The sequence below is a fragment of the Manis pentadactyla genome, chromosome 2 (genome assembly GCF_030020395.1).
Source record: "Manis pentadactyla isolate mManPen7 chromosome 2, mManPen7.hap1, whole genome shotgun sequence".
NCBI lineage: Eukaryota > Metazoa > Chordata > Mammalia > Pholidota > Manidae > Manis > Manis pentadactyla.
Genome location: NC_080020.1, coordinates 27,541,754 through 27,568,298, shown reverse-complemented (window position 1 = coordinate 27,568,298; position 26,545 = coordinate 27,541,754). Strand labels below are relative to the sequence as shown.

At 41.1% G+C, this 26,545-nt stretch overlaps 1 protein-coding gene across 1 annotated transcript in view; it reads left to right on the top strand.

Annotated features, from left to right (window-relative positions):
• The window catches only part of LOC118923676 (glutamate receptor 1-like), a 58,716-nt gene that overhangs the window by 3,910 nt on the left and 28,261 nt on the right, over positions 1-26,545 (top strand). Inside the window, exon 3 of the mRNA XM_057490984.1 lies at positions 2,255-2,308. Within this exon, the coding sequence (XP_057346967.1) occupies positions 2,255-2,308 (54 nt within the window). The remainder of the gene's footprint in view (positions 1-2,254; positions 2,309-26,545) is intronic.

Here is a 26,545-nt window from a genome sequence, read left to right as displayed (position 1 = left end):
TCTGGCACCTTGATATTCAATAAATATTTTTTGAATGAGTGGCAAGAATAGGGAATCAATGAATGCTCTGAGAAAGATCCCAAATGTGAGAGGGGTCTGGATATCAACCCACTGGCTAGATAAGAGCCTTTTAAGCTGGAGGGAAGGACGTGTATGGGGGCTGAGCGGCCATAGGAGGGCTGAAGGTCACAGAATGGCTTAGCAGGTCAAATGGGAGGATGCTGAGTGTCTACTGGGTGGCAATGACAGGAAGATGAACACATGATTGTAGAAATCATTCTGAGAAGTTTGGGGTTTATTGTGTAAACTGCAAAGAGTCAATGAAGGTTTATGAGCAGGGAACAGGATTATAAGAATTCTTATAAAGATATAAGAATATGGTGCTTTATCAATATGTAAGACACCAGATTATATAATACAGTCATTAAGTTAGGAATGAGTTAGAGATGAGAAAGACAGGACCAGGCCATCCATCACATCACCCTGTTTATTGTCTTCGTGGTGCATCTCACCTGCTGAAATCTTGTTCATTTATCTGTTTGTATATTTACCATCTGGTTCCCTACTAAAATGTCAACTCAGCCCAGGGAGGGCTTGAGGACCTTGCCTGACTTGTTCACAGCTTGTCCCCAGCACACAGTATAGTTCCTGGCATGCAGTCCATGTTCAGTAAATATTTGTTGATTGGATTAATTAATCATAGAAGGCTTTACAGAATAGTTGGGATTAGAGTTCAGTCATACAGGTTATGCATAATCAGAGAGAATGGGAAAAGGCCTTCCAGACATAAAGATTGTGAATGAAGGCAATCCAATGGAAATGAGCTTTGAAGGAATGAAGTCAGTGAGGCAATGGGCCCCAAGTGAGATTGTATCACTCTCTCAGTTTGTAACCCTGTGTGCATTTCTCTCTTTATCTGTTCAGTATTTCCTCCCAATCAACTGTGACCCCCAGGAGGGCAAGTACCCTACTCCACTTTCCACTGTATTCCCGGCGTAGTGCTGCATAAGTGCCTACTAAATGTTTGTGAAAGGAAGGAAGGAGAGGAGGGGAGGCAGGCCAGTGGGTAGGTAGGTGGGTGGAAAGGCAGGAAGGTTGATGTGAGGTTGAACCATATGCCATTGCTAATTTTTATTGGTTAAATGTCATCAATTATCAGCTATTTCCTATTTGCCAACCTGTAATTTCATCTTGCAGAGACTATTCTTATCCATTTGCTGAATGTGGTGGGTTTTGAAATATCTTTTATTTGCTGTTCTGTGTTTATTAGAAGCTGCATAGGTTTTTTGATCAAGGTATCCTCCAGTTAAAAGGCAGCGAACCAATGGACAAAAAGATGAGAAACTAATGAAGAATTATTAGTATAACTATCACCCCAATAGTATTTGAGCTCTTTGGTCTGGAATTTCACAGTCTAACCAGTGCTTCAGAGCATTCATTGTGTGTGTTTGCATTTAATTATTACCTACATAAAAATATGTGAGTTGCTATGCATATACATCCAATTAAGTAGATGTCTGAATGTGGATTTTAATAACCTTGAAAATTTATTCAGTTAGAAAAGCCCATGTGCTTCTCTTATGTTTTATGCCTCTTTGTAACAGTTCAGAGGGTGAGGCACTGATCAGAGTATAATAACCCCAATTTGATGATTAAAAAAAAAAAGAAAGAAGTAGATCAATTTACCTTGCAGGCTGAGCAAGGGCTAAACGAAGTCCTGTGGGCTTAGCTGTTCCTTGTTAGGTGGTGTGTTGGGACTGGATGTGAACAGACTCATGCAGAGTTGAAGGTTAAGAACCTACCCATCTGTCCATCCAAGCAGCAGATATCAGCATAACAGTGACAGGGGATTCAGCACAGCATGAGATTCACACCAGGGAACAATCTCCACATATGGGGAAAGCTTTATGGAAGAAGTGAAACGAGCATTTCAGATGGCTCCTTGGGGTTAAAGTAACACCACTCTACCCCCTGAAAACAGACAAAACTTATTTTCATATCTTGCATCTGCCACTTTATAGCTGCATAACCTTAAGGAAGCATATTTAACCTCTCTGTGCCTCAATCCCTCATCTGTAAAATGAGGATACCAGCAATGCCACCATCATTGTTCAGTTGTGATATTGTAGCCTGAGTACCTCAGACAGAGCAGGGCACACAGTAAGCACCCTGTTAACATTAGTTGCTATTATTATGCTATTGTAGCTTTAATCGCTAGTGTGCTTGATGTATCCCCTCCCATTGTGTCTTGTAGATTATAAAGCTAGAGAAGAATGGCATTGGCTACCACTACATCCTTGCAAATCTGGTGGGTAGAGTACACTGCAGGCTCTCAGCCTGTGAGTCTTTCCATGTTTGGGGCCCTAGCTTGCGTCCATGGTCCCTGGTTAGTGGAAAGGGCGTTTCAGAGCTGCAATACCAGCAATACTAAGTCCTGGCAATGCTGCGTACGTCTTCCCCTCCGCATCCCTGCTTGTCAGACCACAGCACATTCTTGGTGAACTTCTGGCCTTCCTTGGAAGAGAGTGCTGGCCGGCAGGGCATCATCGGTCAGCACAACTCCAGCTTTAGTAGGCTCTGCCCCCACATCTGTGAATGGATACAAGATGTTTTGACCTTACTCCTTTTGGCCCTCTATTTTACTCCAATGAGGTTTTTGTTATTTTTTTAAATTCAAGTACCATTCATATACAGTCTTATATTGGTTTCAAATATACAACACAGTGGTACAGCAGTTACCCATGTTATTAAATCCTCACCCCCTCTAGTGTGGTTACTATCTGTCAGCCTAAAAAGATGTTGCAGAATCATTAAGCTGTATTCTCCATGCTGTAGTACTATCCCTGTGACCAAATTATATTGAGCTTTTGTGCCCTTTATCCCCATGGCAACCACTAGTCCCTTCTCAGTGTCTTTGAGTGTACTGCTGTCTTGTTCCATCTGTTTTGCTTTGATTTTAGATTCCACAAATAAGCGAAATCCTATGATATTTCTCTTTCTCTGCCTGGCTTATTTCACTGAGCCTAATACCCTCTAGCTCCATCCATGTTGTTGCAAATGGCATCATTTCTTTTCTTTTTATGGCTGAATAATATTCCATTGTATATATGTGCCACATTTTGTTTATCTTGAATTATTTACAATATCCACGATATGGAAACAACCTAAGTGTCCATGAATAGATGAACTGATAGAGACACCAATGAGTTTTACCATTTATAAATACAAATATTTAAACCATAATTATACTAATATTGACAAATCTTTAACCAGACAAAATTTTCCAACATGAACAACATTATGACAGCTTAGTTCTTATACATTTTTCTATGTAGGGTAGATAAATAAACCTGTCTTTTAAAAATATATAAAAACTTTTGATTTCAATATATTGCAGTTCTTTTTATTGGGTGCAATTATTTTCCACTTTATGAAGACTTGATTCATCAAACAATTCTTTGTTCATATTGAATTTCACGTAGTAACCTGTGCCATCATTTCTGGCAATTCTATTTTTCCTGGGTCATGTTTGCCCACCTACATTTTTTATAATGAGTTTGATTCTTCCAGAAGTTTTCTTCCAAAGCCAAATGTAATTTTACTTTGCCATTAGTCCCATCTTTTAAAGAGTTAAAATGTAATTCACATACCATACAGTATATCCATTTTAAGTGTACAATTCAATCGTTTTTACCATTTTCACAAAATTTTCAGACCATCATCACAATCTAAACTTAAAGCTTTTTCATCACCCCCCAAAAAAGAAACCCCACTTTAGCAAGCACTGCCCATTCCCTCCAGAGTCCCCCAGCCCTAGACACCTAGCAATCTACTTTATGTCTCTAAGTATGTGCCTATTCTGGACATTGCAAATAATACATGCCTTTTGTATCTGGCTTCTTTCACTTAGCTGATTGTTTTCAAAGTTCATCCAGATTGTAGCATGTGTCAATACTTCATTCCTTTTTATTACCAAATAACATTCCATTACATGGATACACCACCTTTTGTTTATCCATTCAGTGGTTGGTGGATGTTTGGACTGTTTGCTTTCTATTAGGAATGCTGTATGGACATCTGTGCACAAGATTTGTCTTGAGTATATATACCTAGGAGTGGAATTGCTGAGTTACATGGTAACTGTGTGTAACATTTTGAGGACCCCCAAAATTGTTTTCCAAAGTGGCTGCATCTCTCATCAAATATTTTAATCAATAATGTTTTGCCATGTGACAGTTTGAACAATCATCAGTTTTCTCTAATGTTAGCTTTTTCTACAAAGTTTGCTTCTTATTTGTGCTTGTCTTAATGATGTTATGTGTTACCATTATATGCTTTTTGGGTTTTTATCTATAACGACTATATCTTTTTTGGTATTAGCCATGTTATTTTGTGTTATTTCTATGATTAATATTAATTATTGGTTGAACAAATGATTGGCATTTTCTACGTAGTTTTGGAGTCACGTCATTGAGGAACAAAGGTACAAGGTCTGGGTGTACATGAAGGTCAAAATTTCAAGATCTAAAAATTTGGTCCCCAAATCCTGCTAATCCTTAAATTCTGCCACTCTTTCTGGCCTGCTCTCCACTGTAAGGTTCCTGCCTACACCTTCTACCCCCCCCAAAACGTCCTTGCCTCCACTGTGCCAATACAGGAAGGCTCAGGACTGGAAACAGGAAGGGCTACTGAGAGAGGTTCCTTTAGACCCAGCTGCTAATAGCTTAACACGTTTCTCTTCTCAAAGGAATCTGCATTTTAAATGGGGGTCGCTGTCCAGAACTTGCAGGGAACCAAGAGTGTCACCCCTGAAAATCCTTTGCCAGGATGGAATTTTTACTTCTAGTGAGGAAAGCCCTTGACATGCCTCAACTCCCAGATCCTCAGTGTTCGGAGGGACTCTGGAAGGCAACTCCCTCTGAGCCTCACATGTCACTTGTTAGGGCAACAGAACAGCAGGGCAGCGCGAGTGTGGCCAGGGTGTCACAGTGGGTGAGGGCAGAGCGAGGCCTGGCAGGAGGGTGAGCAGGAGCATCCAGCGCCTCTTCCGCTGCCCCCGGACACCTCCTGACAGGCTGTGTGGTCACCCTGCTGCATGAGAACACACAGAACACGGCGGGGGCAGCATCATCACCTCCCTGGGGGAAGGGTAATTACGTATCAGAGGCCTCAGAGCCACTGAAAGACCCAAGGTAATTACACTGTCAGCCTCCATCTGTTGCCAAGTGACCCTCTGGTCACAGCCTCCCCTAGCCAGCCCCTCGGGCCTCTGTATTCTTCTGCTCTGCATTCTTCTCCTTCTGACCTAATGAGCTCACAGATCCTTACAACAGCCAGCTAACACGATGCAAATTGCATATACCACCAAAATACAAAAGACTGGTGTGTTCCAATAGATTAGTTGATAATTAGCCTTTAAATTACTAATTAACTCAGTTGGAAACATAGGCCAGTATGTGGTGTGTGTTTTTCTTCCCCCTTCAGAGGAATAATGCAATTTATAACATGATAATTTTTAGAAATTCCACCACATAATTAGCCTGCTGCTACATGGAACTGACCCCCGCCTTCAGAGTGTTTGTGATTAGAGTGTAATTATAGAGTTAGAAACCAAGGAAGCTTTTGAAAAGTTTTAACTAGAGGGAGCTGCACTTTTATCTTGCCACTTTTTCTGTCCCTGTTGGAATGCATGAGCTTCAAAGTAGCCAAGGCCATTCTTCTGACAGATCACTTTGGAGGGATTCAGGCAACCAGTTCTGGAGGGCTGCCGGCAGAGAGGGGGGAAGGAGACTGGGGGTCAGGGAGGAGATCTCTGTAGGCAAGGAGACAAAGAAATAAACGAACACTGATTTTTGTCCAGACACCACCCTTGGCTCACTTTGTGACCTTGGGGAACTTTCCAGCCCTCAGTTTCCTCACCTGCCAGTTGTGGATTATAGTTCTACATGTTCATAGTGTCCCTGGGGGACCAGAGATGCTGCTGAGTGCCACCATGCTTTGAAAGTTAAAAGTGCTCTGCACAGGTGGGGAATTCTTACTTCATGTACTCAGTCATTTGAACATCATATATATTGTGTGTGTATGTATATATGTGTATATATGTGTGTATATATACATATATGCTAATATATGTGCTCATATTTAATATATGATAGGATAGATGCATATTTATATTTCCATAGCATTAGTAGATCCATGAAATGAACTTGGACCATGCAGAAGTTAGAGAGCTATACCATTATTTCCTTGAAAGGGCCTGGCCCACTGGAGGGTCCAGCTATCCAGTGTGGCTGTCCTGTACCCCTCCATGCCCCAGCACTGACCCTGGGTTCACTCTCTGCTCTAGGGCTGGGGTCAAAGCAGACATCTACCAGCCAGAGCCCTCCAGAGTTACAGCTCTTATCTTTGTGATGCATTAGCAGAAAATCTGAGACCAAACTATTGTCTCTCAAAACAGAGGCCCTGTGGACCCCTACAATGCTTCTGCAGAGCCAGTTTAGGCAACACAAAGCTAATAGCTACATGCTTCAGTGTCACTGGGATTGCAAAAATGATTACCCACATCACGGGACAAATGGTCAGATTGTTAATATTGATGATTATAGTTCCACTGAAATTTAAAAAACAAAAAAAATCATTTTAAAATTCTTGTGGAGAATAAGCAGACCTCTGAGAATTTATAAAAGACCCAGCAGTCCGCAATTTGTAAAACATTGAAGGTGCTGTCTTGAAGGTGTGGAACATTGGTGCCTCCAAGATTCATAAAAATAATAATAACTGCAGTCCCTCCCATTCTTATGCCACATTATAGCTTATGTGACATTTCACCTGACTCACACCACTGCATTTTGAATGTCACAACATTCTTGTGAAGTAAGCAAGGTAGAAATTCATCATCCCCATTTTATAGATATGAGAATGGAGGTTCAGAAACATATAACTGAGCTGCAGAGAAGGAAGGCAGATATTTACGCAGTGGAGGCTGGCTTTCAGGAATCTGACGAAAACCAAGTCATGTGAGCCTAAGAGGACAAGCAGGCTAACCTGATGCCAAGCCACTTGAGCCACTGAACTAGAATTCCTTAAGCCCTAATAAGCAACAGCTACAACAATGGCAGTAACTGAATGATTGCTACATTCCACACCCTTTGATAAATACTTAACGTGCATATCTATTAAGCCCTTACAATAGTTGTTGAGGTTGAAAATAGTATCCCCGCTTTTGAGATGAAGAAACAGATTCAGAAAGACCAGTGAGTTTTCGAAAGTCACAGAGTTTATAAAGTGATGGAGCCGGACTTCCCTTCTAGGACCACAGAACTCCAAAGTGCATGTGCTTAGCACTGTGTCATGTGATTGCTGAGCATGGGAGGGTTGGGGAAAGTTCTGGAGGTGGGGAGGAGCATTCTTGACAGGGGGCCTTGAGTTCAAGTTCTGCCTACAGTTGTATCAATAGACCTGGAATTCAAACTCAGGCTCTGAAACTCCTATTGGATACCTTTTCCATTACACACGGATGGAATTTCATTAGAATTATAATATCTGTTACATACGGAAGCTAAGGGAGAGACAGTGAGGTCAGGTCATCCCAAATCTCACTGGGATATTTGGGGACCAAGACAGTCAACCATTTCCACTATGTGGTTGCAGATCGACTCCTGCGAAATGTTAAGAGTTGAAGTTTTGGTCCACAGGGCAGCTAACACAAGCCTCTAGCTCTGCACTCCCGCCCTTTGCTGTATCAGTCCTGAGAAGAAACCGTTCTTTATTTTCCTTGCTCCCCTGTGGTGATAAATCTGTCTGCCCTTCTGCAAGGCCAAGCTTGGCCACTTCCTTCTGCCCCTCTCTCCCTGCCATCTCAGTGCCACACACAGTCACATTTGATTCCTGCAGCCTCTGCTTAACGGTAGGTGGGGAGGATGGCTCTGTAGTCAGACAAACGTAGGTGTGAATTTTGGCTTTATACTTATTAGCTATGTGACATTGGTCAAATAACCTGGCCTCTCTGAGCTTTCATCTACTCATTCATAAAAAAAAAAGAATGTGATATTATCTACCTCCTCAAGGGGTACTAAGGGGAATTAAGGTAATATGTTTATTAGTAATAGTTGGCCCAAATAAGCACTCAATGAATGTTATTAATTACTGCCATAATAATCATTGTCGTCACTATCATCACCATTATTATTAGTGGAGAAAGAAGATATTTGATATCTGTGGATAAGATACTATCTTTATCCCGCAGTCCCTCCAATACTGTGTCACCCACAAATGATTCACTGTCATGTACTGTCTTCCTCTCTGTTTGTTTGTAAGCTCCTGGAGGAAGGAACGTGTCTGCCTTTTTCACTGATGAATTCCCAGTGTCTGGCAAAAGGAGTTGCATTAATAGGTGTTCTTTAAAAAGTCTCTGAATGAATGAATGAGTGAATGAAACAGCTTCTCAGGAAATAAACAATGGTTGTACCCACACATCACATGCGCTTAAAGGCAACATCCTGTGTCTATGCCAAAAGAAGCAGAAATAGTGGGAATATGAATAGTTATAAATATGCAAATGATTAAAGTTGGGCCTAAGAGGGCTTCTAATTCATTTCCTATAAAGGTCCAAAATCTCTACAACATGCCTAACAGAAGCTCATCCACCTGGTTCCTGCTCGGATGATACCCAGTGATGGGGAACTCACTCCTCTAAGGCAGCCCTCTCTCTTCTCAAAGGGCTCTGACAGTTTCCACAATCACTCTTAAATGGGGCCCACTTGGCCTTGTGCTGGCTACGCTCTCATCACTCCTTCCTCTGCCTGGTCTCTTGGGAGAACACTTCTGCTGTCATTCCACAGAGCAGCTCTGATGTATTTGGAAACACCCTGATTGCTCTGGGTGTTTGCTCCTCCAGCCTGGACACCTTCCTGTGCCCCAATGCCTGTGCATAAGACATGGTTCTAAAGCCCACCAAATGAACATCAAATGTGGACCGTGAGTGTCTGTGTGCCTGGCACTGCACTGCGCTCATATGAGATACATGAAGAAGCACATGGCTTGACTTTTATCCTGGAAGCAGCATGGCCTTGTCTTCCAGCTAAATCAGAACAAATAAATAAAGTTTTTAAAGAATGGCAGAGAAAAATCACAACATGTGACAGTAAATCAAGCCCCATGAGACACTCCCTGAACTGCCAGGGCACAGCATCTGTGGGCTGCAGGTGCTGGGGAAGGACGGTGATGGCCCACCCAGGTGGCCAGAGGGCCTGTGAGGAGCACGCCTTTGCCCTGGCTTGAAGACTCCCAGGAGCTAAGAGCTTTGGCATCCCCAGGAGCTCACCTCCCCCAACCCCCCTTTCATAAAGGGGCTCTCAGGCCCAGAGAAGGGGAGTGACCTGCTTGTGGTCCCTCAGAAGTTAAACAGCAGAGCTGGGCTGGAACTTGGAGTGATCATTTGCTCTGTTCTTTATTGTTTCTGCCCCTGTGTGCACCTGTGTATGAATGTTTGTGCACATGTACGTGTAACTGAAAGAAGCAGGCAGGAACACAGAGAGACAGAGAGGGGCTCAGAGGTGTCCCCTTACTCCTCCCCAGGCTGGCTTCAGAGTGTCCCTCCACCAGTGGTCCATTCCAGTTTCCCCTTCATCCTCCACACAGCCTCCCCTTCCTCCCTCCACTTTTACAGCACCAGCTCCCTTCTGCCAGAGTACATGGTTCACTTTATGACCACCAGAGACGACACTGCACAGGGTGTCTGGAAGGAAGGAGGAAGTGGGTAGGCATAAAACAAATCCCAGATCCCAAATGATGCTCACTTCCATGGTCCAAGCATCCCAATGAGCAAGGTCAAGACTATGTTATTCTTTGCACTCACAACCTATGTTCTAGAATATTCCACTCTACAGACCCCTGAGAGTTCCTGCATCCCTCCAGGAAAGGTGGGATTATATTTCCATTTTATGAGAAAAAGGAGGATCAACTGTTGGAGGGACTTTTCCAAGGTCACGTGGCTAAAGGTAGAATTTTAATTCAAACCTCTCTGATTTTAAAGACTAGGTTCATTCTCCGTTAGGCCACACTGTCCAAATCGGGGGAACTTTTGCAATTCCTAGGTCTATATTATAATAGAGCAAAGCTGAGAATTAAACTGCCTACCTCCTGAAACTGCCTGGGTTTGAATTTCAGCTCATCACTTACTATCTGTGTGACCTTGGGCAAGTCACTTCACCTCTATGGACCTCAGTTTTCTCATCTGTGGGTGGGAAAATTAATATATAACTTGCAAGACAAAGATAAAATGAGTTCATCTGTATTAACTTTTAGAAGACTGTGTGATGTCAGGCCCCTTCCCTGTCTCTGACCTGCAGACAATATTGGTCGTCGAAGATCTTAAGGACCAGCCAGGGAACTCAAGGCATGACAGCACAAGAGTGGTGCCAAGAAGGCAGCTCTCATTTTTATTGATGAAATGGTTGTTAACAACAATAATGGGGTCTCCATGCACAATCATTAATCAAGTTCAACTCTCAGCAGTTTCACCTTCTGAAGGATAATGAACAAATCCTCATGGTGAACAAATACAGAAGCTCTTTCTGTCTTGACTACTGTTTCTGTCTTAACTATGAATCATGAACTATAAACATACAATCAAGGCAAATGTGATTATACATATGATTTTTATACTTTAGATTATACTCAATTTATGAATACCCACATTTCCCCCCCCTTTTTTATTGAAAAGCTTCAAAGTAGTGATTGCTGTAACTCCAGCAAGAAGTCTGTTTTTGATTGTTTTAAGTATCAACTTAGCTGGACAAAAGCAGCAAAGAATGCCTCATGTAAATGGGGGGGGGATGAGGTTCTAAGCCTCACCTCAGTTGGCCCCCACTTCCTCACCTGTGGGCCCTTTATGTGCCTGTCTTAGGTTGTTCCTCCCATGAGGAATCTTACCCATCTCTGGCTAACCAGCCAACTCCTTGGGCTACACAGGGGGAGAACATGCAGAAAAAGGAGGCATTAGGAGTTGATTGATGTTTGTTGATGTTTGTTTTCATACTTTCACTCTTATGTCTAGCTTTAATCATAGAAATCACAAAATACAAAGATTTAGTGCATGGACTTTCATGAGTAACAATACAAAGAGCAATCATTTTTTAGACATCACTTCTAGGAAAGTCGCATAAGCATGTATTGGCTTTAACAAACTATTAATTAAATTGTGTACACACATTAACAGGATAGGAATACAGATACATAGCAAAAATAGACCCATAATTACTGGCCATATCCAATGAAACCAAGAAAACCAGTTAGGTAACTCAGGCACTTGTGAAAACTTATCAATGATATGATGAATATTGTCTAATTGATTGTGAATAGTTTGAGAAAAATCAGACAAAATAAAACAACACATGCCTGGAAACTGTTCACATCCTATATGTTCTTTTAACAATAGATAATCTATAGTAGTGCGATCTTGAAGTACTGCAACTCATACTTCTCCCAGTTCTTGGTTCAATTCAGATAATGTAGAAGCAGTCAGATTTGTTGTTTTACTGTATGCACAGACCATCTTTGATATCTCCTTCTGCATTCTTATCACGAGTCCTGGAACTGGCAAGATGAATGCAGCAGTGACAGCTACAGCAACAGGATCCAACAACTTCAAGTTGTCTTCACAATCAGGTGGCAGGGCTTGAGAAACTTGTCTGTGTTTATATCCAGGATGGTCTATAAGAGCAGGGAGAATACGTCCCACATGACAAACACCTTGATAATGTGAAGAAAAGGCTTGATATGTTTTGTTCTTGCATAAGAATACCCAACCATTTGGAAGTCTATATCCAAAAGGCCATTTTACACGAATAGTAGAATTGCAGTAGGAAGGTATATGAGTGCAATTAATACATATACATTCAGAAACTATAGTAGTACTGACAGGTAAATTCAATTGAACTTCACGAGTAAGAACTTTAGGAGAGTGAGTAATGTTTATTCCTGAAATATTAGTGAAAACAGAGAAAGGGAGTCCTATACCTATTAAATTTCTCTTTAATAATCCACTAATAGAGGAATCTCCTGCTACACAAAAAGATGACTTATTTAATCCTTGACTTGCAAGCTGTAACCACATATCAGGTGAGGAAAACTTCTCTGGAGGAAGTGATATGTCTAGGTAGACATAACTACTTTCATATAACATATCAGAATTTCCTTTTTGAAATTTCTCACAAGAATAATTGCCAATATCGTTTCGGGTCAAAACTGCTTTGTAAATATCATAGTGAGTATTATCTCTTTTAGACTGATCAGTTGCATTATACCATCCAAGTTTTCCTCCATGCTTTTGGCTATATATCATCTCTTTGCCATCTTTTTTCCATACTATGAGACCTACAGGAATAGAACAGGTGGATACACACCGAAGGACTACTCCTCAGCTAAATATGGAGGGCTGCTCACACTAGCTGTAATAGTGCAAGCTTGTACAGTGTGTATGTGTTTAAATGCTATCACCAAGAATAGAAGTAGAAACCTCACTACTATCCAGGAAGCTTCATTTCGATTGTTGATGGCCATCTTCCGGAGGATGTTGATGTTGGGAGTTCTTCATAGCATATCTTAATTCTTTTTCTGGGTAGCCAAATCAAGCATTGATTCTCTGTAACAACACAAGCAAACCCTTTGTCCCAAGCTCTGATATGACCTTTATACCACTATGAAGAACCTATTGGAGACCACCGTACAGGAATTGCTGTTGTTTTAGGAAAAGAAATATTGTCAGAAAAATGTATTTCCATAGCTGATCATCCATCACCTTTTAAGAGATCAAAATTAAGAACATGTATAGCATTCATTAATCACTGATTTGCAGTTAATTTTATCATATTGGGGAGTAATCCCCCTTTTTGTTTTAATAAATAATGTTTAAGAGTAAGATGATGACGTTCAATTAGAGCTTGACCTGTAGAATTGTAAGGAATGCCTGTTTTATGAGTAATACTGGAAAAATTTCTTTAGTGTAGAGGAGAGATAAACTAGAGCTTTGTCAGTTTTCATGGTGGCAGGAATACCTAGTACTGCAAATGCTTGTAAAAGATGAGTAATAACATGATGAGATCATTCTCCTGTTAAAGCTATTGCCCACGAAGCAGAAGAATAAGTATCAATAGAAACATGAACATGTTTAAGAGTTCCAAATTCAGGAACAATAGTAACATCCATTTGCCATAGGGCATTAGGGTGCGTTCCCCTGGGAATGGTTCCTGCTTGTAAATGAAGAGAATTAATTTGAGAACAGGTTGGAGAAGAATTCAAGGTATTTTCAGCTTCAGATGCAGAGAGAGAAAAACGCTTCTGTCAGGTGAAGGAAGGAGCATGAGTCAGGTTGTGATATCGTTGAACTGGTGAGTAATCAACTAAAGAAACAAGCTTATCTACTTTATCATTATAATATGATAAAGGACCTGGTATATTAGAATGTGATCGTATGTGAGTGATGAAAAAAGGATGTAGACTTTGATGGATACATGCCTGTAATTGAGAAAATAAAGTGTTAATAGGAGATTGTACGGTGCCCCATGTTGCAGTTTCTAATAGAGGAACAGAAAAGGCAGCATAAGCAGAATCAGTAGCAATATGGAGAGGGCCTGGAAAATCTTGCAGAGCTTGCAATACAGCATATAACTCATTTTGTTGTGCAGAAGTCAAAGACATTTGAAAAGTTTTTGAGAAACCAAAATAAGTTGTATAGGCTGCTTTAAAAGATTTTGTACCATCTTTAAAACAGATAACAGTATTTAATAATGGATTATGAGAAGTTTTTTGAGGAAGGATCCATTGATGGCACTGAAAAAAAGGAAAATAATTTATTCTTGGGGTAATGACAGTCAATATTTCCTAAATAATCTGAAAGTGCAATTTGCCAATGAGTATTTTCTTGAAATGCTTGCATAATATTTTGTTTAGATAAAGGAAGAATAATGGAGTGAGGGTCTTGACCAATCAATCATCTGTCTTAGTCTCTGTCGTCCTTTAAGGATAATGCAGGCTACTATGTCAATGTAAGGTTGTAACGAGGGTTTGGTTTGATATTGCAAAAATATCCATTCTAACCAACCATCACATTGACAGAGCAATCCTGTAGGAAAATGAGGAGTAAAGTAAATTAATAAAAGTAAGGTTTTGTGTAAGTCAATTTTTGATAATTGAGCCTTTTGAATGTGTTGTTCTATCCACTTGAGTTCTTCCTCAGCTTTTGAGGTTAAGTCTCTAGGACTATTAAGATCTGGGGGTCCTTTTAAGGTATTAAAAAGATGTTGTAATTTATAAGTAGTAATTCCTAATAATGGTCAGATCCAATTAATATCTCCTAAAAGCTTTTGAAAATCATTTAAAGTTGTAAGATGATCTCTCCTAATCTGAATTTTCTGAGGGATTATTAAATTTTCTTGTATTTTATTCTCCAAATAACTCATTGGGTATTGTATTTGTATCTTATCTGGGGCTATTTGTAATCCCCATTGTTTTAATTCAGTTTCAGTCTCATTGAGAATATTGGTAAGAGATAGATGCCTAGGTAGGACTATAAGAATATTATCTATATAATGAATGATATAAGCTGAAGGCCATTTTTCATGTATAGGCTGAAGAGCTCTGTGCACATAATTTTGACAAATTGTAGGGCTATTTAACCACATTCCTTAAGGAAGTACTTTCCATTTTTCTGAATGGGCCTGCAAATTCAAAGAAGGGACAGTAAAAGCAAACTTTTCTCTTGTCTATTATGGATTAAGGAATTGTAAAAAAACAATCTTTAAGATCAATTATAGCCATGTTCCAGTCTTTTGGAACAATAGTTGGAGAAGGGAGGCCTTGTTGTAAAGGTCCCATAGGTTTAAGAACTGCATTACTTTGTCTTAAGTCTTGTAAAAGTCTCCAATTTCCTGATTTCTTTTTTATAACAAATACAGGAGAATTCCACAGGCTTGTGGAAAATTCTAACCTATCTAGCTGAAGTTGTTCTTGAACTAATGTGTGTAGGGCTGCCGATTTTTCTTTATTGAGGGGCCATTGATCCACCCAAACAGGCATCTGAGTGGTCCACTGTAATGGTATCAGAGCTGGCAGCCGTTTATCAATGACCCCTAAGAAAAAGACTGAACCGATGAAGGCTCATCAAAAGACAATGTAGTATGCCATTGTTGCATTAAATCTCATCCCCAGAGATTAATTGCTACATCAACAATTAAAGGTTTTAACAAAGCTAACTGTTTTTCAGGGCCTAGACTATGTAAGGTAGCTGAACTTTGCCATACTTGAGAAGCTGTACCAATTCCTGAAAATTGAATATGTTTTTCTTGTTTGGGCCAATTTTTTGGCCAATACTTAAGAGCAATTACAGACACATCAGCCCCTGTATCTAACAATCCTGTAATAGACTTGCCTTGAATACTGATTTTACATTGAGGTCTGTCTGATGTGACTTTTGTATTAAGCCATATTTGTTTATTTGTACTTCCAAATCCACCTTGTCCTCTTTCATAAGGTGTGGTTGAAGGTGGGAAATTGGGAAGTAAAAGTAATTGAGCAATTCTTTCTCCTTGAGGTATATATAATTCTTTATCAGATGATACCATTATTTTAATCTCACCCATATAATCTTGATCAATAACTCCAGGTCTCACTATTAATCCTTTTAGAGTCCAGCTACTATGGCCTAAAAGTAATCCTACAGAATCGGCTGGTAAAGGACCAAAAATTCCTGTACTAAGTAATTGGACTCCTTGGGATGGGTGTAAATATACAGATTGAGAAGAGGCAAGATCTACAGCAGCACTTCCTTTAGTCGCTGCTTATAAATCATGCCATGTTCTTTCAATTGGAGAGGATGCCTCTGTATTATTTTCTAGGGCCTCAGAGGCTGGCCTGGTTGAGGGTTTAAAGGCTGAGACTCATTGATAGGATTACCATCTTTATCAAATTTTGAATGACATTCATTAGACCAATGTCTCCCTTTTTTACATTTTGGGCAAACAGATGGCAGTTTATTTTTTTAATTTGGCTCTTTTGTCCTCTTTTGTGATCAGCAGTCCCTATTCATATGCCCTTATCTGCCACAACCAAAACACTTCAAATTTCTTGCATTTCCTCTTGACCTTCCCCTCATAGCAGTTGCTAGTAAATTAGCTTGATATGTGGGGGAACCTATATTGGCACAAGCCTTGATATAATCTTCCATCCTAGCTCCTGTGGCTTTTAAAGGTCTAAGAACTCTCTGACACTCTGTATTTGCATTATCATAGGCTAGCATCTGTAACAACAGATCTCTCAAATCGGGATGTGCTACTGTCTTCTCAAATTATCTTGCAATCTCACAACAAAGTCAACATAGGATTCATTAAGCCCTTGTTTAAGTTTACTAAATGGCAAGACAGGCTTTCCAGCTGCTTGTATTTTCTCCTAGGCTTTTAAGCAACACAGACGTACTTATGTTACTGCTATGTCTTCATATCCAGCTTGTATTTCCATCTGCAGCCAGTCTCCTTGTCCTGTTAGTTGTTCAGCAGTTATAAGAATTGGAGGACTGACATGCTGATTTCTCAAAGCTTGTGCTTTTGCTTCCTCATACCACCAGGTTTTAAATTGTAAAAACTCACGAGTCTAAACAAGTACAAGCTAATAAATCCCAATCGTGAGGAATCATCCTTTCCTGTTCTGCTAATCCTCTCAAGAGACCCACAACATACGGAGAATTAGTACCATAAGGAGAAATCGCCTGTTTAAAGTCTTTTAATGTCTTATAAGGAATAGGTGTATAAAGTGCTTTAACTCCTCCTTGTGGAAAGTCAGGATCCTCACCTGGCCCAAAAGAAGTTAAATTAACTGGTGCTACTAAGGGTGTCAGATAGGCAACTATATCACCCTCCCTCTGGGCTTTACGTATTCCTGCCGCGAAGGCAGACGTAGCAGGAACAGAGACTGGGAATTTTTTACGATGAGAGGAACAAACAGAACTCTCATCATCAGTCTCTGAAGAAAAGGAAGAGGAGGACGAAGAAGAGTCAGGTGGAGGTGGGAATAAAGAACGCTTACTTGATTTTTCCACATCATCTAAAAGTTCTCTCACCTTTTTGTGTGTCTGACTTAGTTTCAGACAGTGGGAGAGTTTGCAAAGGCTGCAAGGTGAGAGTGACCAAATTACATAAAGACCAAACACGCACAGGGATGACGTTTCCCTGTCTGTTGGCTTTTTAAAAGTCTCTTAATACATTATCCCAATCAGCCTGTTTACGTGTCCCCTGTGGTGGTAACCAATAACAATGTTTTTAAATATATTTATAGAGTTGAGCAAAATCTTTTTTAGAAGTTTTCACTCCTGATGTTTTTAGGAGGGCACAGAGTCATTTTAAATAATCCTCTGGTTTAGTTGCTTTGGTTTCGTTTTGGCCCATTATAGTATCCCTGACGTCTCCATCCTGTTCCCTATGCACACTTTCCCGGGAATCTTACCGGGTTGACGATCTTCAGAGCTTTCCCCGCCTTTGAATTGCAAGTGTCGCTGAGTGGAGGTTCTCCGTCCTGAGTTTTGACCGTCTTTCCGGTCCCTGTTCGGGCGCCACTTGTCGGGCCCCTTCCCTGTCTCTGAACCGCAGATGAGGGAAGAGATGCGGTTGGTCGTCGACGATCTTAAGGACCAGCCAGGGGACTCAAGGCGTGACAGCGCAAGAGTGGTGCCAAGAAGGCAGCTCTCGTATTTATTGATGAAATGGTTGTTAACAACAATAATGGGGTCTCCATGCACAATCATTAATCAAGTTCAACTCTCAGCAGTTTCACCTTCTGAAGGATAATGAACAAATCCTCATGGTGAACAAATACAGAAACTCTTTCTGTCTTGACTACTGTTTCTGTCTTAACTATGAATCATGAACTATAAACATACAATCAAGGCAAATGTGACTATATATATGATTTTTATACTTTAGATTATACTCAATATATGAATACCTACAGTATGGAGCTGAAGCCTGGGGTCTCATCCTAACTCTGCCACTCACTCATCATTTACCAAAAAGAATTTTCTTGAGGGTCTCAATTTGTTCAAGATAATGGTACAATGTTTTCAAAAGGACTAAATTACCAGAAGAACCTCTCCAGATCTGAAGTTTATGCTTCCAGTTTTCCTGCCTCTCTATGCAGCCCAGAGGCATCCAAATAAAATTCTCAAAAGCCTCACAGGCTGCCTTCCTCTTTGGGGAGAAGCTATTACATTAGTCTCAAGCGCTTGGAGTTTGAATCCTTCGCTCTTGCAAACCATGCCTGCTGTGGCTGGAACGGCCCTTCCGTGCCGAGTCAACTATTTCAGATGCATGAGACAGTGGCTGCAGTTACTATTCCAGAGCATGGGACCCCCTTGCCACCACCAGCATAGAAGCCAGAGGGACCAACCCCTTAACACAAATTTTGGTAGGAGGTCACGGTAATGTCCCTCTTTTTAAGACAGAAAAGCAGATAACATAATGGGAGGAACATGAAACCTCATGAAATATGGGGCTCTGGGTATTTATGATGTGTCAGGTACTGTTCTAAGAATCTGACATATATTAATATAGTTACTCATCACCACATCCCTATGAGGCAGATGCTACAATAATCCTGAAGTGAGGGACACTGAGGCACAGAAAGGTTGAGTAGCTTGCCTGTAGTCACACAGCTGAGAGGCTGAAGAGCTGAGATTTGAATCCAGATTGACATGAAAATGGGGTTCCCCCTCCTCACTGCCTTGTGTCTCTATGACTCTGAACCTTAGATCATGCATGTTTTCTGCTTAGAGCATCATTCCTTGCGCTCCTCACCCAATCAAAGCCTCCTTTTCTTTCAGGCTTCATTGCTTCCACTGGGAATTCTTCCCTGAGCTCCAGTTCAGGTTTTGTTCCTCTTGCTTTTTTCTAAAATTCCCTGGGTAATACTGGCCTTTCTCACTAAACCTTAAGTAACTTGAAAGCAAGCACCACACCTGGCTTATTCTCTGCTGCATCCTTTTGTCTAGTATGTGCTTGGCAATGTTAAGTGCTCAACAGATGAATGAGTGAATAAGTGAATGTTTGACTAGAATATTCCTTTCCCCATTCTCAGGTTCCAAACATATCCTACATTTGGACTTTTTCATTCATTTTTCAGCAAGCATTCAGTGGGTGCCTACCATAGACGAGCCCCTGTGCATGCTTAAGCCGGCATTTCATCGGAGAGTGGCTTTGCTGTAGTCTCTGCCTAACTCCACCTGGACGGGGAGGTTCTGATAATGTAAAAGAAGGAAACTGCTGGCTCCAAGTCTCCCAGGAGCTCCAGCCATAAGGGCCCAGCCCCCAACTAGGCTAAACTTCGAAGTTACCTTTGGCTCTCACTCTAAGTAGTGAGAGCCAGGTGTCACCCTGACTGCAGCCACCTGGAGCAGAGCTGAGATGTAGGGAGGCCCTGAAACACCAACCAGCCCCATGCCAGGGAATACACTGTCCCTGTGCACTGAGAGTTTGGTCTGGGAGCCCCAACTGTCTACCACAAAATGCTGGCATTTTATCCTACACCCCGGACTGAAATAAACTGGTTTTTGAGACCCTGACTGACTTTTCCAATGCTGTGTCAGCAGTGGAGTGGACACCTGGGGGAGGAATATGTCTGTTGGCATGTTTACAAATACCCAAGGATACAGGTACCTGCCTCCTTGGTTTCAAATGTACTTGGATAAGTTAACACTAGTGTTTTTTTCCAGTACAGATGGTGTTTGACCTGTTTAAGCACAGCAACACCTTACTGACTTGGCAGGAACCAGATAAGCCTGCAGGTTATCAGGGATTTTATAGGGTGAGGACACATTGAAGTTACATTAAAGTGGCTAAAATAGGAAAATGTGAAGACCCTTATGCAGAGACATAGTTATTTGAGGACAAAATTAAGCCCTCAGCCCAGGAATATTCCATGAATTCACATATACCCATATTCATGTGCACACACCTGTGGAATCACAAAATTATAGATCAAAGCTGGAGGAGCCCTTAAAGAAAAAAATCAACTAGCTCGGAAGTATTCAAAGTTTTTAGTTTAAAGCTCTATTTTCAAATGGAATTTGGGGAGAACCCAGTATATAAAACAGATAAAAAGTTGCTTTGGTGGAAAGAGAAAGGCAGAGACCTAGGACCCCACTCTTCTTCCTCCCCTCTAAGCCAACATGGTGACCCCTAAGATGCCTGAAGCCTGCAGCCTGAGGTATAGTCTGAAAGATCACTGATCTTAACCAATGCCCTTATTTTGCAGCTCAATAAACTAACACCTGGAAAGGCTGAGACTATTGCCCAGTGGCAAAAAACTCATAGCATTCAAAGTCTGGACAGCACTTATGTGGTGTCCCAAAGACTATTTTCCTGACACTTCTTATTTATAGCCCAGTTCAGAATATAATACATGAAAAAAGTCAATGGTAAGACCTCTTTGGTCCATAAGACAAAAGATGAGAGGTTGAGAGGTGACAGGATGGAGACAGGTAAGAAAATCATGACAAGGGTGAGCACACACATTTGTTGACTATTCCTGCATTCCTCGGTGGGCACTAAGCCATCAGCCTGCTCCAAGCCCTGTGCTGTGAACAGTGTGGGGATTCAAGTCCCTGCCCTCCCGGAGCCGATAGTCTCCTGGGGCAGATAATAAGGACAACTACCATGTCAGAGACAAAGCCAGGGGAGTCCCCAGAGAAAAAGACAAAGAGCTTTGCAGTTCACATCCCAAGCATCAGCGCACTTTAAGAGAGCTGAAGGCAAACCTCTTGGAGCACTGCTAATTCCTTCTTAGTGCAGCCGACCCTTGAACAACATGGGTTTGAATTGTGTGGGTCCACTTACATACAGATTTTTTTCAATAAATATATTGAAACATTTTTTGGAGATTAGCCACAATTTGAAAAAATATCTTCTTTCCTCTAGCTTACTGGTAAGAATACAGTATATAATATGCATAACATATGCAATAGGTGTTAATCATCTGTTTAGATTATCAGTAAGGTTTCCTGTCAACAGACGGCTATTAATAGTTAAGTTTTGGGGGAGTCAAAGCTATATGTGGGGCAGAGGGAAGATGGCGGCGTGAGTAGAGCAGCGGAAATCTCCTCCCAAAACAACATATATCTATGAAAATATAACAAAGACAACCCTTCCTAGAATAAAGACCAGAGGACACAGGACAATATCCAGACCACATCCGCACCTGAGAGAACCCAGCGCCTCGCGAAGGGGGTAAGATACAAGCCCCGGCCCCGCGGGAGCCGAGCGCCCCTCCCCCCAGCTCCCGGCGGGAGAAGAGCAGGCAGAGCGGGAGGGAGACGGAGCCCAGGACTGCCGAACACCCAGCCCCAGCCATCCGGGCCAGAGTGCAGGGCCCTCGATACTAGGAAAACAGGGCACCAAGGACAGTGAGCAGGCACTGGAGGCTGGGCGACAGAGGGCAAAAGAAAAGCGCGCGACCATTTTTTTTGCTTTTTTGCTGTTTCGTTTTGTCTAGCGCTTTTTGGAAGTCTTAAAGGGATAGGGACCCCAATACTAGGGAAACAGGGCAGAAAGACCGGTGAGCAGAGGCCTGAGGCTGGCACCGGAGAATAAAGAAAAACGAACAACCACCTTTTTTTTTTTTTTTTAATTAAAAACTTTTTTTTTTTTATTAAAAAAATTTTTTTTTCTTTTTTTTTTTGGTGGGCGTTGTTTTGTTTTGGCGGGTGCTTTTTGGAAGTCTTAAAGGGGCAGGGCGGGTCACTTAATCCAGAGGTAGGGAATCCAGGGATCTCTGGGCACCCTAACCCCTGGGCTGCAGGGAGCAGGGAGGCCCCATACGGAGATAAATAGCCTCCCAGCAGCTCCTGCTCCAATGCGACTCCACCATTTTGGAGTAGCTGCCCGAGCTACGCCACGCCCACAGCAACAGCGGAGATTAACTCCATAGCAGCCGGGCAGGAAGCAGAAACCCTGTCTGCGTGCAGCTGCGCAGCACAAGCCACTAGAGGTCGCTGTTCTCCCAGGAGAGGAGGGCCACAAACCAACAAGAAAGGAAGTCCTTCCAGCCGTCACTCGTCCCAGTTCTGCAGACCATTCCTATCACCATGAAAAGGCAAAGCTACAGGCCGACAAAGATCACAGAGACAACACCAGAGAAGGAGACAGACCTAACCAGTCTCCCTGAAAAAGAATTCAAAATAAGAATCATAAACATGCTGACAGAGATGCAGAGAAATACGCAAGAGAAATGGGATGAAGTCCGGAAAGAGATCACAGATGCCAGAAAGGAGATTGCAGAAATGAAACAAACTCTGGAAGGGTTTATAAGCAGAATGGATAGAATGCAAGAGGCCACTGATGGAATTGAAATCAGAGAACAGGAACGCATAGAAGCTGACAGAGAGAGAGACAAAAGGATCTCCAGGAATGAAACAATATTAAGAGAACTGTGTGACCAATCCAAAATGAAAAATATCTGTATTATAGGGGTCCCAGAAGAAGAAGAGAGAGGAAAAGAGATGGAAAGTATCTTAGAAGAAATAATTGCTGAAAACTTCCCCACACTGGGGGAGGAAGTAATCGAACAGACCACGAAAATACACAGAACCCCCAACAGAAAGGATCCAAGAAGGGCAACATCAAGACATATAATAATTAAAATGGCAAAGATCAAGGACAAGGAAAGAGTGTTAAAGGCATCTAGAGAGAAAAAGGTCACCTATAAAGGGAAACCCATCAGGCTAACGTCATATTTCTCAACAGAAACCCTACAGGCCAGAAGACAATGGCATGATATATTTAATACAATGAAACAGAACGGCCTTGAACCAAGGATACTGTATCCAGCACGACTATCATTCAAATATGACGGTGGGATTAAACAATTCCCAGACAAACAAAAGCTGAGGGAATTTGCTTTCCACAAACCACCTCTACAGAACATCTTACAGGGACTGCTCTAGATGGGAACACTCCTAGAAAGAGCACAGCACAAAACACCCAACATATGAAGAATCGAGGAGGAGGAACAAGAAGGGAGAGAAGAAAAGAATCTCCAGATAGTGTATATAACAGCTCAATAAGCGAGCTAAGTTAGGCAGTAAGATACTAAAGAGGCTAACCTTGAACCTTTGGTAACCACGAATTTAAAGCCTGCAATGGCAATAAGTACATATCTTTCAATAGTCACCCTAAATGTTAATGGGTTGAATGCACCAATCAAAAGACACAGAGTAACAGAATGGATAAAAAAGCAAGACCCATCTATATGCTGCTTACAAGAAACTCACCTCAAACCCAAAGACATGTACAGACTAAAAGTCAAGGGATGGAAAAACATATTTCAAGCAAACAACAGTGAGAAGAAAGCAGGGGTTGCAGTACTAATATCAGACAAAATAGACTTCAAAACAAAGAAAGTAACAAGAGATAAAGAAGGACACTACATAATGATAAAGGGCTCAGTCAAACAAGAGGATATAACCATTCTAAATATATATGCACCCAACACAGGAGCACCAGCATATGTGAAACAAATACTAACAGAACTAAAGGGGGATATAGACTGCCATGCATTCATTCTAGGAGACTTCAACACACCACTCACCCCAAAGGATAGATCCACTGGGCAGAAAATAAGTAAGGACACGGAAGCACTGAACAACACAGTAGAGCAGATGGACCTAATAGACATCTATAGAACTCTACATCCAAAAGCAGCGGGATATACATTCTTCTCAAGTGCACATGGAACATTCTCCAGAATAGACCACATACTAGGCCACAAAAAGAGCCTCAGAAAATTCCAAAAGATTGAAATCCTACCAACCAACTTTTCAGACCACAAAGGCATAAAACTAGAAATAAACTGTACAAAGAAAGCAAAGAGGCTCACAAACACATGGAGGCTTAACAACACGCTCCTAAATAATCAATGGATCAATGACCAAATCAAAATGGAGATCCAGCAATATATGGAAACAAATGACAACAACAACAACACTAAGCCCCAACTTCTGTGGGACACAGCAAAAGCAGTCTTAAGAGGAAAGTATATAGCAATCCAAGCATATTTAAAAAAGGAAGAGCAATCCCAAATGAATGGTCTAATGTCACAATTATCGAAATTGGAAAAAGAAGAACAGATGAGGCCTAAGGTCAGCAGAAGGAGGGACATAATAAAGATCAGAGAAGAAATAAATAAAATTGAGAAGAATAAAACAATAGCAAAAATCAATGAAACCAAGAGCTGGTTCTTCGAGAGAATAAACAAAATAGATAAGCCTCTAGCCAGACTTATTAAGAAGAAAAGAGAGTCAACACAAATCAACAGTATCAGAAACAAGAAAGGAAAAATCACGACGGACTCCACGGAAATGCAAAGAATTATTGGAGAATACTATGAAAACCTATATGCTAACAAGCTGGGAAACCTAGGAGAAATGGACAACTTCCTAGAAAAATATAACCTTCCAAGATTGACCCAGGAAGAAACAGAAAATCTAAACAGACCAATTACCAGCAACGAAATTGAAGCGGTAATCAAAAAACTACCAAAGAACAAAACCCCCGGGCCAGATGGATTTACCTCGGAATTTTATCAGACATACAGGGAAGACATAATACCCATTCTCCTTAAAGTTTTCCAAAAAATAGAGGAGGAGGGTATACTCCCAAACTCATTCTATGAAGCTAACATCACCCTAATACCAAAACCAGGCAAAGACCCCACCAAAAAAGAAAACTACAGACCAATATACCTGATGAACGTAGATGCAAAAATACTCAACAAAATATTAGCAAACCGAATTCAAAAATACATCAAAAGGATCATACACCATGACCAAGTGGGATTCATCCCAGGGATGCAAGGATGGTACAACATTCGAAAGTCCATCAACATCATCCACCACATCAACAAAAAGAAAGACAAAAACCACATGATCATCTCCATAGATGCTGAAAAAGCATTTGACAAAGTTCAACATCCATTCATGTTAAAAACTCTCAGCAAAATGGGAATAGAGGGCAAGTACCTCAACATAATAAAGGCCATCTATGATAAACCCACAGCCAACATTATATTGAACAGCGAGAAGCTGAAAGCATTTCCTCTGAGATCGGGAACTAGACAGGGATGCCCACTCTCTCCACTGTTATTTAACATAGTACTGGAGGTCCTAGCCACTGCAATTAGACAAAACAAAGAAATACAAGAAATCCAGATTGGTAAAGAAGAAGTTAAACTGTCACTATTTGCAGATGACATGATACTGTACATAAAAAACCCTAAAGACTCCACCCCAAAACTACTAGAACTGATATAGGAATACAGGAAAGTTGCAGGATACAAAATCAACACACAGAAATCTGTGGCTTTCCTATACACTAACAATGAACCAACAGAAAGAGAAATCAGGAAAACAACTCCATTCACAATTGCATCAAAAAAAATAAAATACCTAGGAATAAACCTAACCAAAGAAGTGAAAGACTTATACTCTGAAAACTACAAGTCACTCTTAAGAGAAATTAAAGGGGACACTAACAGATGGAAACTCATCCCATGCTCGTGGCTAGGAAGAATTAATATCGTCAAAATGGCCATCCTGCCCAAAGCAATATACAGATTTGATGCAATCCCTATGAAACTACCAGCAACATTCTTCAATGAACTGGAACAAATAATTCAAAAATTCATATGGAAACACCAAAGACCCCGAATAGCCAAAGCAATCCTGAGAAAGAAGAATAAAGTAGGGGGGATCTCACTCCCCAACTTCAAGCTCTACTATAAAGCCATAGTAATCAAGACAATTTGGTACTGGCACAAGAGCAGAGCCACAGACCAATGGAACAGACTAGAGAATCCAGACATTAACCCAGACATATATGGTCAATTAATATTTGATAAAGGAGCCATGGACATACAATGGCGAAATGACAGTCTCTTCAACAGGTGGTGCTGGCAAAACTGGACAGCTACATGTAGGAGAATGAAACTGGACCATTGTCTAACCCCATATACAAAAGTAAACTCAAAATGGATCAAAGACCTGAATGTAAGCCATGAAACCATTAAACTCTTGGAAGAAAACATAGGCAAAAACCTTTTAGACATAAACATGAGTGACCTCTTCTTGAACATATCTCCCCAGGCAAGGAAAACAACAGCAAAAATGAGTAAGTGGGACTATATTAAGCTGAAAAGCTTCTGTACAGCAAAAGACACCATCAATAGAACAAGAAGGATCCCTACAGTATGGGAGAATATCTTTGAAAATGACACATCCGATAAAGGCTTGACATCCAGAATATATAAAGAGCTCACACGCCTCAACAAACAAAAAACAAATAACCCAATTAAAAAATGGGCAGAGGAACTGAACAGACAGTTCTCCAAAAAGGAAATACAGATGGCCAACAGACACATAAAAAGATGCTCCACATCGCTAATTATCAGAGAGATGCAAATTAAAACTACAATGAGGTATCACCTCACACCAGTAAGGATGGCTGCCATCCAA